At 39.6% G+C, this 15,063-nt stretch overlaps 1 protein-coding gene across 1 annotated transcript; it reads right to left on the bottom strand.

The window, feature by feature from the left end:
* Positions 1–95: 95 nt before the first annotated feature.
* LOC105393565 (organic cation/carnitine transporter 7) lies at positions 96–3,886 on the bottom strand. Its single transcript, XM_048621876.1, has 5 exons — positions 3,673–3,886; positions 3,159–3,320; positions 2,701–2,863; positions 588–715; positions 96–100 (listed from the first exon to the last, which is right to left on the bottom strand). Exons 1-5 carry the CDS (start codon positions 3,791–3,793, stop codon positions 96–98), a joined length of 579 nt encoding a protein of 192 aa, XP_048477833.1. The 5' UTR covers positions 3,794–3,886.
* Between the last annotated feature and the right edge of the window lie 11,177 nt (positions 3,887–15,063).

Raw genomic sequence — 15,063 nt, forward strand, 5'->3', positions numbered from 1 at the left:
GATACATTATATGGCGATTACTAGGTTTTTTTTTCATGAATTTATTTTGTCTTTCGAGTTTTGAGAAGCTTGTCTTAAAAAGAATTTTCTACTATTCAATCTGCGGGAGGATTAAGGTAATGTTAGGCATAAATATGTAAATAGGTCTATTAAAATACCATTGGTAACATTTAACTTAAGATTAAATTTATTTTACATATTATTCATAACTTTATTCACACTTCTTTTGCAGCAGAGTCGGAAGGAAGAAAGCACGCCATGGCTGCTCCGGCTGCAACAAACATAATAGGTACATCGATTATGTATTCTACAGCACTAGCATGAAAGGTGTCTATTCAGCACCGTAGTGTCTCCACGCCTTTGCAATGTAACAAGACATGGGAAGCTGTTTCATCTTCCTCCGTGCAACTTCTGCAAAGAGGAGTGGTGGAGATTTTCATGCGATAAAGGTGTTTATTTAACCAGCAGTGGCCTGTTATAGTACTTATCGCGACTCATAAGTTTTGCTCTGTACAAACATAATAATTAAATAAGTATGGTAGTAAATTAAGTATGGTAGTAGTAAAGAGATACATTTCTGCACTCACTGAAGATGAAGAGCCCGAGCGTGGCGAAGGTGCTTTGGCAGGCGACGTGCAGCCCGGCCGCCAGCAGGTTGACGCCTGCCAGCGCGCTCAGCCGCGCCGCCACCACTCCCAGGCACGCCGCCATGCCGCTGCAGACCACCAAAAATCATCACCACTGATGTAGGTACAATAGGGAAGCTCAACACAAACACCAATCATATCACTGATGTAGATACAATAGCGTAAGCTTGACCAATGGCATAAGACACTTCTTAGGTCCCATTGGAGGGTGAGGCGCGGGCGGAATGTGACAAAACATTGGTTCGCTCGTTATGCCGATAGTTATGCCGTTTGGCCGATATTTAATTTTATCTATTAAGGCAATCCATTTTGTGAAAGAGAAGCTAAAGAGACGACGTTGATAGCCTGAATGTCCCCTGCATGAAGATGATAGAGACATAATTGAATTTATAGAGTGTTTCTTAGCATCAGTAACGACTGAAATAAAATCATCCATTTATTTACTATGAAATATAAACTATGTAAACCACTAACCGGTAAGAAGTTGGGAACAACACAACGAAATACGATGAAACAAGTCCGATCCCCAGACCAGCAATACCGGCCACGACGTAGAAGGGCACCACCAGCAGCGGGTCAGTCACAAACATCACGCCAACACTTCCACAGGACGCCAGCAAGAAGATCAGAATTGTGATCAACTTCTTCCTGGATGATGCGAATGAAACTCCGTAGTTGATGGACGCAAACAACACGCCCAGGGCGATGCCAATGAATAGAGTATTCGGTTCAAGCTTACTGCTGCACTGTGGCTCCTGAAATAAGAACATAAAACGGTCTGAACTTGATTTTTGTTACCTACTATTTGTGAGCATTTAATGGCTGCTCCTATTCAAAAATATAATGAATCTTTACGGCCGTTACAAGGCTAAAGTTGGGTACTTACAAAGGTATCAGTAATGTTTTTACTGTAACTTGTGTCCACATTTCCTTCACTCAGCACGTCGCAGAGTCCACGGATACTCATGTTGGAACTTCTTGTAGATCCAAAGTAAGTGTTTGCGACGAATGGCAACCACGTGACGAGACTGTTGCTTCTGTGAGACAATCAAGGGTTCTAACGAATGGTACTTGTTTCATTGCATTGAAAAAAGTGTAGCTTTATCTTAACTTACGAGCCATACACGACAGCAGTTATGTAATAAAGTATTAGAGTATGTTTCAGGTACGGCGGCTTGAACAGGGGGACGGTCTGGTCTCGTAGAGATTGAGCCAGAGAGACACTCTTCTTCGTTGTGTTCTCTTCTAGAATAATTCTTTTCACCTGAAAAAAAAAGATAGAATTTAAAATACATCTCCTCCCTCCTACTTCATACTGACTTTTGTCCAACATTGAAACCAATGTAAAAGTTTATGGTGGTATACTCACAGGGTACATATTCGGTTCACCACCATTAATGGTCCAAATTTTCTCCAAGCACTTCAGAGCTTCAGGCTCTCGGCCCTGATTGGCTAGGAACTTGGGGCTCTCGACCAATAACAACATCGAAAAGAAGCCCAGCAGCGGCGCGAGGGACAGCAGCAGGGAGTATAGTCTCCACGGAGTGAACTGGATAAAGCCAAGGTCGTACGAGAACTCCAGGCCTAGCACGAAGTAGCCGATGGCTGGAAGTGATAACAAAGTTTCGGTGACTGTAGTTTTAGATCCATATACCTAACCTAATGTCACCAATCATTACGTTATTACTACTAACTGAAGTATAAGATGGGTGTGGTGTGAAGCACGCTGGTCATCAGAAGCATGGAAGAGCCGCGGACTCGCTCGCTGCACGACTCTCCCAGCAACACGTATGTGGACGACTGCGCACAGCTCACACTGTAACAATAATGTAAGTATAGTACACCAGTAACTACGACAGTCCATAACCTAATGACAAGAGAGAATAATAGAGATTGAACGGCAAATAGATACATTCGATCTCCAAAAGCCTAGAGTGAGATCGAGCCAAAGCGATCTAAAAAAGAATATGTGCATGTTTTAGTGAAGAATGCAGTACAGTAAAGGACCTGGTCAAGAAACTTCAATTTCAAGTAAAAATAAAGTGGTACGCACAAACTAGTACCAATGAGCTTCATGACTCCCAGCACGATCCAGTTGGGGGCGAACGAGCCGAGAGCGGAGCAGGAGAAGGCACCCAACATGGCCGCCAGCAGGCTGCGCCGGCGCCCCGCGGTGTCAGAGATGTAGCCCCACGCGTACGACATCAGGATCGGACCTACACAACAGGCAGAGGAGATAGTTAATATTAGGTATGGTCAATAAAGGAGAGAGCCTAATCGGCTTCTGAATGATTTTTTGTCATGACCAACTCTTGTCCAGCTTTAGAATTTGTTACCAATTTGCTAAGGAGACGAAAAGAACACATCAATCGAAACGAAAAACTCAGTTGTGTTTACTGACAAAAGTGCACATCTATATAATATATTACTACTGACCACCAATCAAAATGGCTGAAAGTCTTGATTAGTTAGTTACAACCACACACCAAAAAAGAAGAAGTACGTTCTGACCAGCAAAAGGCATGGAGTTGAGGATGCCCCTCTGCCGGTGCGTGAGCTGCAGCTCGCAGCCGCAGCCGGCGACGGCCACGGAGAAGCCGAACATGTCCAGCCCCATGGCCAGCAGCGCCAGGCTCAGCAGCAGCAGCAGCCGCCGGCTGTAGGCCCCGTGACCTGCAGGGGAATGGTGGCTCTCGTCAATTTATATGTACATGTTACACGCCACTGCAAGCGGTAAAGAAGGTTTGGATGCCCGCGGTCTTCCTATGGAGGATTTCTAATTGATTTCTCCACTCACAAAACCCCCTTTTGGCTTACATGAAGGTATATTGTATACCTTTCAACTCTTTTCACGCCTACTGCACGGACCGTTCATAGTTTCAGTCACCACTCACATAATTAAGATCATCTGTTATTACTAGAAACAAGCGATTAGTTTTTTTTTTGTGGTAAGTGTGGATTCATTCATCTAGCATTAGGTATATTGTCACAAAAATAGTAAGTGAACAAAATTTATTAATATTACCAGCTAATGTAAGTGCTTCTTCGTACGAGTACAGTTTATCGTTACATTTTGATGCTATATTGTTGTTTTCACATTCAACTATGTTATCATTAGCACGGTTCGTTTTTATTCCAACCACCATTTTAATATTATGTATTTTTATGTGTCCGCGACTGAAACTGTACTATCTATATCGTTCTACATTTAAATACTAACTGCATTACTATCACCCGAGTACAACAGAACTGAGTGTTTAATGTTTGTTATTAAAAACTTATCTTTGCCAAGTTCCATTATAATAGCATAGGTAGTAGTCACATTTATTATTTGCTTGTGCGTAGTCATGATCAAATATTAAGAATTACCGAAGTATATCAAATATAGCATAGAATGGAATTTAATCATTGATCTATTTCAATTTCAATCATTTATTGATAAATATAACAATTTACAGCTAATACATTAAAATGTTGCCTGGACAGTGGACTCTCCCAAGGAGATTATTATTTATTATTATCTTGCAGAATTTGTCTAATAAATACATAGTCACCCAGCATTTAATTCCTAAGAGGTCTTCGAATAAGCACTAAGCAGGTCAATTGGATTCATGGTAGCGGCTAAACCGGACTGCAGGTCATTCCAAACTGAAAAGATTTTTATTTTATTTTATTTTATTTTATTTATTTACAGTAATCCACAGCTCAACATTATTACTTATTAACCAACATAATTTAACTTAACATAGGCCATTTAATAATAATAATAATAATAATAATAAAGTTCTTTATTTACAGGTAAGACCCATTAGAATACAAATACAATACAATAGTAAAATTAAATTAAATTATACATAATATGTTGCCTATGATAACTAATCTATAAAGCTGAGATTAGATTAAAATTTGCCATTCTCAGCACGGTGCACGGCCAACCAGTGTCTAACAAATCCGTTATCAAGGTTGGAACTAATCGTTTCTAGGATCCGGTTGTTAGAGTTCCTAATCCTCTCCCAAAAAGCAGCTGAACGAAGCCGAAGGACAGCATAGAAGTCCGGGACCCTGGCGTCCGCGAACATGCCACTCGCGCTGCAGTACCTGGGTAACTTCATTATAATACGGAAGGCGTCATTGTATTGCACTCTTAAGACATTGTAAAAGCGTTTGGTGAAGTTAACCCAGAGCTGACAGGTATAAAAAGTTTGGCAGTACGCTTTGAACAATGTTATTTTGACTTCACGGGAGCAGCGCGCGAATCGCCTGGCGAGCATGTTGCAGCGCACGGCCAGCGCGCGCCGCTCCCGCTCCATGTCCTGTTCGTCGTTCAGCTGCTCGTTCAGGAGGTGACCCAAGTACTTGAAGCTCCTCACTACCCGAACTGGTGAACCCAGCAAGTAAACCGGCGGCACCGTCTCCGGACCCCCACCTGCACGAAATACGAGCATCTCGGTTTTCGCCACATTATACTTTAAGCCGTGTCTTTCAGCAAAGGCTTCACAGACTGAAAGCAGCTTCCTTAATCCGTTAATCGAGGGGCTGAGAAGCACCATATCGTCCGCGTAGCTCAAGTTGTTAACACACACGTTATCAACATGGCAACCGATCCTGGTGCTTCTCAGCTCCACGATTAGATCGTTAACATACAGGTTGAAGAGGTCCGGAGAGGTGAGCCCCCCCTGTCGTACGCCACAGTCTAATCTAAAATCATTAGATAGTGCGTCGCCCCATTTCACATTGTTAGTCTGGTTCTCGTACCAATATCTCAACAGGTTCACAACAATAGTCGGTACGTTGGAATCAGTAAGCTTCTGCCAAAGAGTCTTATAGTTTACTAGATCGAAGGCGCGGCTAAGATCTAAGAAACATGCATAGACAGAAGTGTTACGATTGAGGTAGTATTTTACAGTATGTTTGAGCGCGACTATTGCTGAATCCGTCGAGAGACCGGCACGAAACCCAAACTGCGCGTCATCAATCTTTATATTGTTCACCACATTTAAGGATTATTATTACGTTTTTTTAACATTTAACGACAACATATTATACACTGCCGGGCAATGAAAAGGTTCCACTCAGAAAAACACTAAATTACTTCTAAACGGAAAAGGCTAGCTAAATGCCGTATTCTGCAACATTGAAGTACATTTATCAGAGCATTAGGATATTATCAACTAAAATCGGTAATATTTTGTTCCAATTTAAAATTGAATCTTTGAAAAAATTGGGGTCGTTTGCTGTCGGAATTTTGTGAGTGGAACTTTTTCATTGCCCGGCAGTGTATTACTAAGCAAGTATTACATAATAACATGTTATAAAGTAAGTTGTAAGTAAGTGTATAAGTAAACAAAGAAACAAATACTCGGGTAATTACTGAGTTCAAAAAATAACAATATTAATAAAATAATAGCAATTAAAGTTTGTACTGGAACATTATGAAAAAGGAGTGGAAAATGGAAAAGGCTTAAGTATCTATTTTTATGTATGTTGTGTGGTGTATTAGTATGTAAGTGGTACGTGTGTGTTTGGGTGTGTCTGTGTGTGTGTATCTCTAAGATCTATAAAACAGTGTATAACTAGATAACTACTTACATACATGGTGTTGCAAACATGTAGGCACTTACTTAATTCTATTTTTTTTCTCCGTACAGAATCTGATATACAATGCATCCATTAAAAATTTGTAAGTAGTACCTACCAAAATATTTTTTACCAAAAATTCATATTTTTGAAACGAAATATGGGAATTCTTGTACCTTATATGACTAAGAATGCAAAAAAAATTTGAGACGAATTTAGCAGTATATACCTACAAGTTTTGTCGAACATGAAGAAATAACCTTGAGAACTGCAAACCCATTAACTACGTACATACTCTAAAATTAAAGTTAACTACACCTCTGTTTGCCTCTAACAACAAAGTCATTTTAATTTAATCAAATCTCAACTTTAACGTGAACGTTATAAGAAATAAGGTATGTAGTCCATTGGTCTTAAATTTACTTCGTCAAAGGAACAATAAAAAGTAGATTGTGTAGTTGTGTAGGCATCCATTAGAACTATTACTGATCCAGGGGGGTCACACTCTAAATCGACGAAGTACAACCAGACACAGTCGTGATTAGCGTTGCAATTTTGTTTTTTCTAAGCTTCGGAGCACTGCACTAATCACAGCGCTCGTTGTATTGAGCATTCCGATTATCGAGGGTTACTCTATACAGACGAAAAACTAATGAACGAGAGCCTGTCATATAATCGGCACGTTTAATGCAAGGAGATAGGAGCGTCGTGGCTAGCACAGCAGCGCGACGATTTTTTTTTATTTATTAATTATTATCATAAAGAGATTAAAGGGTCACCCCCTGGGACAATTCTTGATCGTCCATTCGTTAATTAAGATAGTGACCCCCCTGATCCAGACTCGTGGCCGAGGCAGCAGTAAACTGGACTTATTAACCATTTCAGTGCCAGCAGGTGCTCTAATTAAAATTTACCAAACATATGTCTACGGAGGTACGAGGATGTTCAAGTAAAATATATTACCTACGAGTATTTAATATACAAATCAGCATCACTTTTGCCATGGCAAGTGGCTACTCAGAGAGAAGTTAAGATGGCAAGTGTGCTACCCAAAGAGAAGAAAATTGACTCTGTGCTTATCAAAATTCATCAAAAGATTATAGGCTGCAGACAGGCTGAGTTAAAGATTACTTCCACTACTACATTATAGTATTTATTTATGTATTGTTATTACCCAATGAGTCCAATGACTAAGCCTAAAACAACAAAGATCAGGCTCGCATGTTGATCAAGTGTCCTGAGGGGATTTCCATGTTTGCTTATTATTATTATTACCAATAAGATATTTTAAAGATCACTACATTTCCTGAGTTTTATGGTTTTAAGTGATCGATAAAATTCAGAAAATTGATAGTTTCATCATCTAGTTTTATCACCCTATAGCAGTCCACTGCTGGACGTAGGCCTCTCCCAAAGCACGCCACTGGATGCGATCTGTAGCTTTCCGCATCCAATCATAATCAGCCAGCTTTCGCAAGTCTTCCATCCATCTAGCCGGAGGGCGTCCCACACTACGTTTGCCTCCACTCCAGAAGTTTATATTATACAATAAATACAATACAATACAATAATCTTTATTTGCACACCATAAAAAAACTTAAATCTAACTTAAATAACAGAGATGCACAAATGGCGGTCTTATCGCTAAAAGCGATCTCTTCCAGACAACCGTTGTAAGAAAAGAACTAAACATAGAAAAGGGCATTTACAAGGTGTATTATATGAGTTTATATTTATTTTCAAAGTTTATATAAACACCTTATAAATATAAATAGACGCAATTTACGCCCCGCTGCCGATACGTGTGTACCGCCGGCGCAGGAGCTTCAAATAAACCAGTCATGAAAAATTTGTGTAAATGCATCTTTATAGGAAGTTAAACTTAGGGCCTGTTTCATAATGTCTGAATCTGGATAATGGCTACCTGTGTTATCAAAGACTCGCCGTCACTGTCTAAAACATAAATTACAGAGAGTAACAGCATTGTATTTTAGGTATCCCGTAGGTAGCTATTATCCAGACGATTGTGAACGAAGGTGTGGACGATTCCTTTGGAACCTTGTCAAATGGGTGAAATGACTCTATTATAGTAAAGGGGTAGCTGCAATTCAGTCGCGTCCATTATGTAGGTAATAGTACTACTACTAACTACACTAACACCATGTTGCAAAACATAAATTTTGCTCTCAGCAAAACGTAAGTCTATTTAATTTTTTTTTTATTATTTCTATTTCCTTTCAATTTGGTTGTCTGGAAGAGATTACTTTTAGTAATAAGGCCGCCGATTGTGCTATTTATTTTCTGTTCATGTTTGTAATACTGTTTCTTTTTGTGTGCAATAAAGAGTATTTAATCTTTTTATTTTAAATGTATAGACATAATTCACAGAGGAAACATTACGATTTCCAAATGCCTCTACTGAATTATTACTCTAAGCTCTACCGATACGAAAAATTCAGAAACAGACAATAATTTTTATCTCATAATGGCAGACAAAAAGAGGACTATGATTTTATAATTTTGACCGATACGTCAACAATTCAAATTCCTGAAATAAACGATTTGTCACATTACAATCATAAGGTATAATATAAATATAAATATTTTGGAGTTTCTTGTTTTTCTGTATTTGCCGAAATACGCCAACACCAATTTTACAAAAGACAACAACAACTATTTACAACGGAGGGCACAAAGTCCAGACTGTGCTGAAGTATAATGAAGGTGTGACGAGCGCGTGGGCGGGCTGCGAGTCGAACAAACTAACCGAAATTATCTTTAAGAAATCGGCTGCTCACTGCCCAAACTAATTTTGATTCACATGACATGTAAGACAAAAACAAAATAAGTAGGTAGCTAATGCTTATGTGGCGGACTCCTAGCCACTAGTTCAGACGAAGATCAACAGATGGCGCTCGGAACGCAATACAGAGAAGATGTATGGGAACTACGCAAATTACTATGAAAATCCTACATCGCGCATTCGAAGTTTCTCACCTACTCTGCAATATATAGAAATCCCCAACGCTAACCGTGGGGCAGCTGCCCGCCAGGCCACACCACCCGGCCTGGTCGGAGGATCCTCCCTTTGCATGGGGATGCTACAACACCTCCAGCATCTCCATACTGGTGACCCCGTGAAGAACATCAGCGCAGCCTTCTGAAGACCCGCGGAGCAGCCTCCACGCCATCTTCCATCGACTTTCTCTCCTCACCTCAACAGCCGTGCAGCAGAACTCTCAGCAAGCAGCCCCTGGAGCCAACCAGCCAGCATCCGGTCTCAAAAGGGCATCATGACCACCAGCATGCAGCGAACGCGCAGGCCTGGTCACACCCTCGACCCACACCAGCAACTTGGCACAGCACACTGCACTTCAGCCGGTCAGCAAGCAGAGCCATCCTCTCCTGGTCGACGCAGCACTCTGCCACCATGCCCCACTGCAGGCTCATCCCGACTCACCGTGGACATCGCCACTGCAGCATCACCCCGACTCACTGGAGACTCCTCACCGCACTCACAGTCCCGACTCACTGCGGACTACGCGGCACTGGCTGGCAATCAAGACTCTCGGCTGCACTTAATACTATCGCCCTCCGGTCTCGGTGGGGGAGTGATGTGGCGGACTCCTAGCCACTAGTTCAGACGAAGATCAACAGATGGCGCTCGGAACGCAATACAGAGAAGATGTATGGGAACTACGCAAATTACTATGAAAATCCTACATCGCGCATTCGAAGTTTCTCACCTACTCTGCAATATATAGAAATCCCCAACGCTAACCGTGGGGCAGCTGCCCGCCAGGCCACACCACCCGGCCTGGTCGGAGGATCCTCCCTTTGCATGGGGATGCTACAACACCTCCAGCATCTCCATACTTATTTTATTGAGCCTTCTTGAGTGACGTTTTTATAAACTGTTACATACTGTGAAATGTTCATTTGGGGCACCCTGGACACCGGACAGCCAGCAACTAAAACTAATCTGACTGGCTTTTCTACGAGAAGGGATGTAACTATGTATGTTCTTATATAGGACTGAGCCATCGACTAGAGCTGCTGCAGATTATGTATAAGACACAGTAGATACAACTCTCGAGAAATCCCTTTCGTGCACTCCGAAAATAGGACTAGATAAATATGTGGGGACATCTCACACACAGCCATCCGACCCCAAGCTAGGCAGAACCTATGTTATGGGTGTCTGACAGCTGATATATCAACACCCAAGACCCGAGTACAAATATCTGTCTTTCAACAAATATCTGCCCCAGCCGGGAATCGAACCCGGGACCTTTGGCATAGCAGTCAGGGTCACTAACCACTACACCATTCAGCCGTCAACATTATAGGTACATTTAACTCTACAAGTCTACAATGATACCATAGGGGGACTGGGAAAACACATACACCATCCTTGTCAAGTAGCATTGCACTTGCAAGCGGTTATGTGCAATATCCATAGAACAACGCGGCCTGGGTAATATCTATGAACCAAACTGGACATGACTCATTGTATTCATCACTATTTGCTCAACGGTAGTCGTGTAGAGTGAAGGTAAACACAACTCACTATCAGTAAAGTAGTCTTAAGTTGGACTTAAGCTGTTAGTCCATACCTATATATAAGTATGTTTATAAATAGCTTTTTATTACAGACTGTGTTTTCCCGCTAGCTTCGCTTAGCGCTATAGGGTTTTCAGGGAAAATTCCGGGATTCAAACTCATGACTTTCTGATGAAGAGTCCCACAGCAAGTATAAATACATGCGTTACAATATGTAGGCCTACTTCATAAATAACTTGATTTTCATGTAACTTGTAAACAGAACTCACTATCAGTAAAGTAGTCTTAAGTTGGATGTTAGCTGTTGGTCCATACCTAAATAAGTAAGTTTAGAAATAGCTTTTTATTACAGACTATATTTTCCCGCTAGCTTCGTTTTGTATTTATAGGGTTTTCCGGGAAAATTCCGGGATTAAATTTTTCATTTTAATTTATAGAAACACTATGAAAATCAAGTTATTTATGAAGTAGGCCTACATATTGTAATGCATGTATTTATACTTACTGTGGGACTCTGCATGACTTTCTCATGCAGAGGTTGCGGTGAAGGAAAACATCATGGGTAAATCTGACTAGATTCTAAATGCGTACAATAAGTGCATTCTACTCATTCAAAAACGGCGTTACGGCTCGAAAGTTTACAGTTCCTTTCGTAACTCGAACGGACAGCCTGAATTTTGCGTCAGCCAGCCGGGATAGGCGCATGCTTGACCCAAGTAAATAAATGTAGTTACAAGATAAGACTAAAAGAAATGAATTTATTTATCGTGTCACCTACAAAACTTTCCAGGTTCAACTCAGACTACTTTTTAGTGAGTCTTGATCCATGCTATGGGAGTTAATTGATGGACATGTGCAGAATCTCGGTCTCAAGGCATGTGGCATGCAACGTGAGTCGAACCAAAATCATACCAACCAATATGGAAACCATTATTTTAACATAATTGGACGAATAAAGAATTTTAGTGATCAATTTCAGATATGCTAAAAGAGAGAGAGAATTTAATGTGTTTTTTGGAAAAGGCAGAGAGTCCCACGATATTTTTGATTAAGGGCAATTTATTTATTTCGGAAAAAAAAAGTTCTGGTTTTAAAGTTCTCTCATACTATTTGCTACTCATACTATACATAACATTTCATATTTGTGCAATAAAGTATCAAATAAATAAATAAATAACGTAAACGTATGTAACCATGGCACAAAATATAGTATATTCAGATAAACTAATCCTCAAGTCTCTATTAAGTTGCAGTTTCTATAATAAAATGTCCAACTGACAAAGTCCCCGAAAGTGGGCGCTTTTATTCAGCAATCAACCGTCGCGCTGTGGCTGTCCACCAAGAATATGACAATGTATGTATAGTATAGTATATTACTCCTAAACATCCTGATTCTGTGTTATTCTCCTTAACAATATTTTGATGCTAGGTAGACCTACATATTTGCAAATGCCAAAAAATATGGGCAATTAAATTTAGAATTCTAATTTTAAAACAAGTACACCTACGACATTTTGACATGTAAACTTATTTTTAAAATCAATTTTGATTTCGTAGACTCTAAATACTCTGAGATTCTAGACACTGTCTCGCCAAAAGTAGATCAATTCATTGTCATAGTTTTATTATGATTATAGATAATAATAATAATATGCCATTTATTACCAAACTTAAAGTAACATATAAGTACCTAGCATAGGTATTAATTAATTATATAGTTTCACATTTTACAATTTAACATTATATAAGTATCTAAATTTTATAAATTATCTTAAATTCATTATCATGCATTATTAATAATTAATTTTACTAAATTTATTACAGTATACATAATTTTTGTTATCATCTTTTTATTCATCTTTTGAGTAGTAGCTCTGCAGTTGGTAACTTCTTATGTAGACATTTAAATTGAAAATTAAATAAACTTTAGATTCTGGGTACTAGGTATTAGGATATAGGTAATACAAATTCAATTCAGCATGACTAGCAGATTTTTAGCAGTTTTGGGAAAAAACGCTTTAAACACATGTAATGTTTTTTTTTTCAATGTATTCGTGCTCCTCCCCCTCTCTCTATGTCTAGTAGGTAGGTACGTATTGTCGGGATCGAAGGTTCGACCCCCGCTCACCAGTCAGATTCGCTGACCACTGTGCTATATGAGACTTGTTGCCAGTCAAATTTAGTCAGGGTTCGCGGCATCAGGATCATCATCGATTCAGCAAATATACTTTTCTTTGGTCTAGAGTGTTCAATGTTTGTGTTGGGTGACTATGAACTTGAAGTACATGTATTCATAAAAAGACATTGTCTTTGTCTTGTCACTCCTGAAGAGCGACACCTCCTCCTATATCTAACTCCTTTGTGGTGATAACACCCGTAGAGTAGAAGTTGTCTGGTTAGTTGAGGTCGGCTTGGAACTCCTATAAGACCATGTGTCATGACCTAACATATTATATAGGTGTATGGCCAATTACATAATAACAATATTAAGTATAATACTCTGCCTTCAGGGAGTGCTAGTATGTAACCGTTTAGTTTTCTGACTAGGAAAATAAATTATGTTAAACCAAATAACATTATTAGAGTTTATTTTCGTTTTCAGTTGTTCACAAATAATTGCGAAAAATTCCGTGGAATTTAACTGGTATTCATCAATAAAATCATTAGCACCTGACTGATCTACAGAGCCGCAGAACGCACAATTAGCGAGATTATTTTACTCATAAATATTTACGACAAAGATTTTTTATAAAGTTACTTTTGGTACAATGAGATAAGTGTAAGTGTGACGCGCCGTGTGTTTCCCGCTTTGAATGAAAATAAATCCGCAATTAGCACTTTTTTATGTTTGCATCTTTTGTTTTTTTGTCTAGCGCGTTGATTCATTCATTGTGCGGAATCATTGGAGCTATTGGTTCCGTTAAGAACAAACTGCCCTGGTGGTAGAAGCGTTGTTTCTGTCCCGAATTTTCCGAGATGAAGGCTTGGTCCGACCCCCTTATTGTTTCTTATCTTTCCTTTCCAAAGATAATGATTATAATCTTCACAACACAACATAGAACTAAACAATGTCGAAAACTAAGGTTATCAGCATAGCTGGTAAAATCTGAAATATGAAGCGGCACGTAGACCTCCATATATGCCGAAAAACCAATGAACGTGGACTAAAGTCCTAGCCTAGAATGTAAGCGGCTCATAAGTGGTTTGGTGTTCCTTGGAAGAGTCTATTCTATTCTATTCTCTGTGGGGTTGTGAGTATCTGCACCTGGCTCTCTCGAGTGGAACCTTTGTGCATATCCCCTATAACTAAACTGCCTTCCTAAGCTATCCAAACTTAGGAAGGCAGTTTAGTTATAGCATTTGCCACCACGCTGGTCCAACGCGGGTTGATGGGGTAGATTGATCCACACGATGTTTTCCTTTACCGTTGTAGCGATGGTGGTATACCTACCTGTCAGCGCCGGGATTCGAACTCGCATCTCTGGCGTGAGAAGCGGGCGTTTACCCGACTGAGCTACCACTACAGGAAGAGGTCTATGTTAAACTAAATAGTTTTATGTTATATTATCAATAATTATAAATCATCACATCATATTTAATCAGTTCAATACACCAAATTTCAACCCGAATGTTACTTATAACATCAAAATAAAATTACAATATAGCAAATGAACACTTTTTGCGAAGTTGTAAAAAATATTCTCTTAAATGACAGCAAAAAGTGTTGATATTACAGTCATGATATTACACGGCCACTTGATACATAATGTGCTGTCGCATTTGATGTTTCCTAATAACTACACTTAACTTTTTGTTCATATTTTCGGTACCAAGTCTAACGGTATCTACACTATCAAAATACACTTACTTACGTAGGTACATAATATCATAGTAACGAGGCGCAATTTTTAGTTTTTTTATGAATCTGTAGGACTGTGCGACGTACAGTCCTACATATCCCAGTGTACATACTAAGTTTAAAACTAGTACATAACATTATGTGCACAATCCCGACGACTGTCCAATTTTCTGTTTTTTATTGTCTCTTCTCTCTCTATTTCGACACCTTAATTGTTTTTGGTAGCGATGCAGTTTGAGTGCGCACTTTGTTCTGCCGACACTTTGTTCTTGTCAACACAGAAATGCTCTTTGCCCCACTTAGGTATTACCTGCGTAATGTCACTAATTCAAGCGATTGCTGAAACAAACATCTGAAAATAACAGCTCTTCTTGAAAACAACACACAATAGGATGTTCTAAGTTGTTTTTTTTTTCA

Source organism: Plutella xylostella, chromosome 6 (assembly GCF_932276165.1).
Source record: "Plutella xylostella chromosome 6, ilPluXylo3.1, whole genome shotgun sequence".
Lineage (NCBI taxonomy): Eukaryota > Metazoa > Arthropoda > Insecta > Lepidoptera > Plutellidae > Plutella > Plutella xylostella.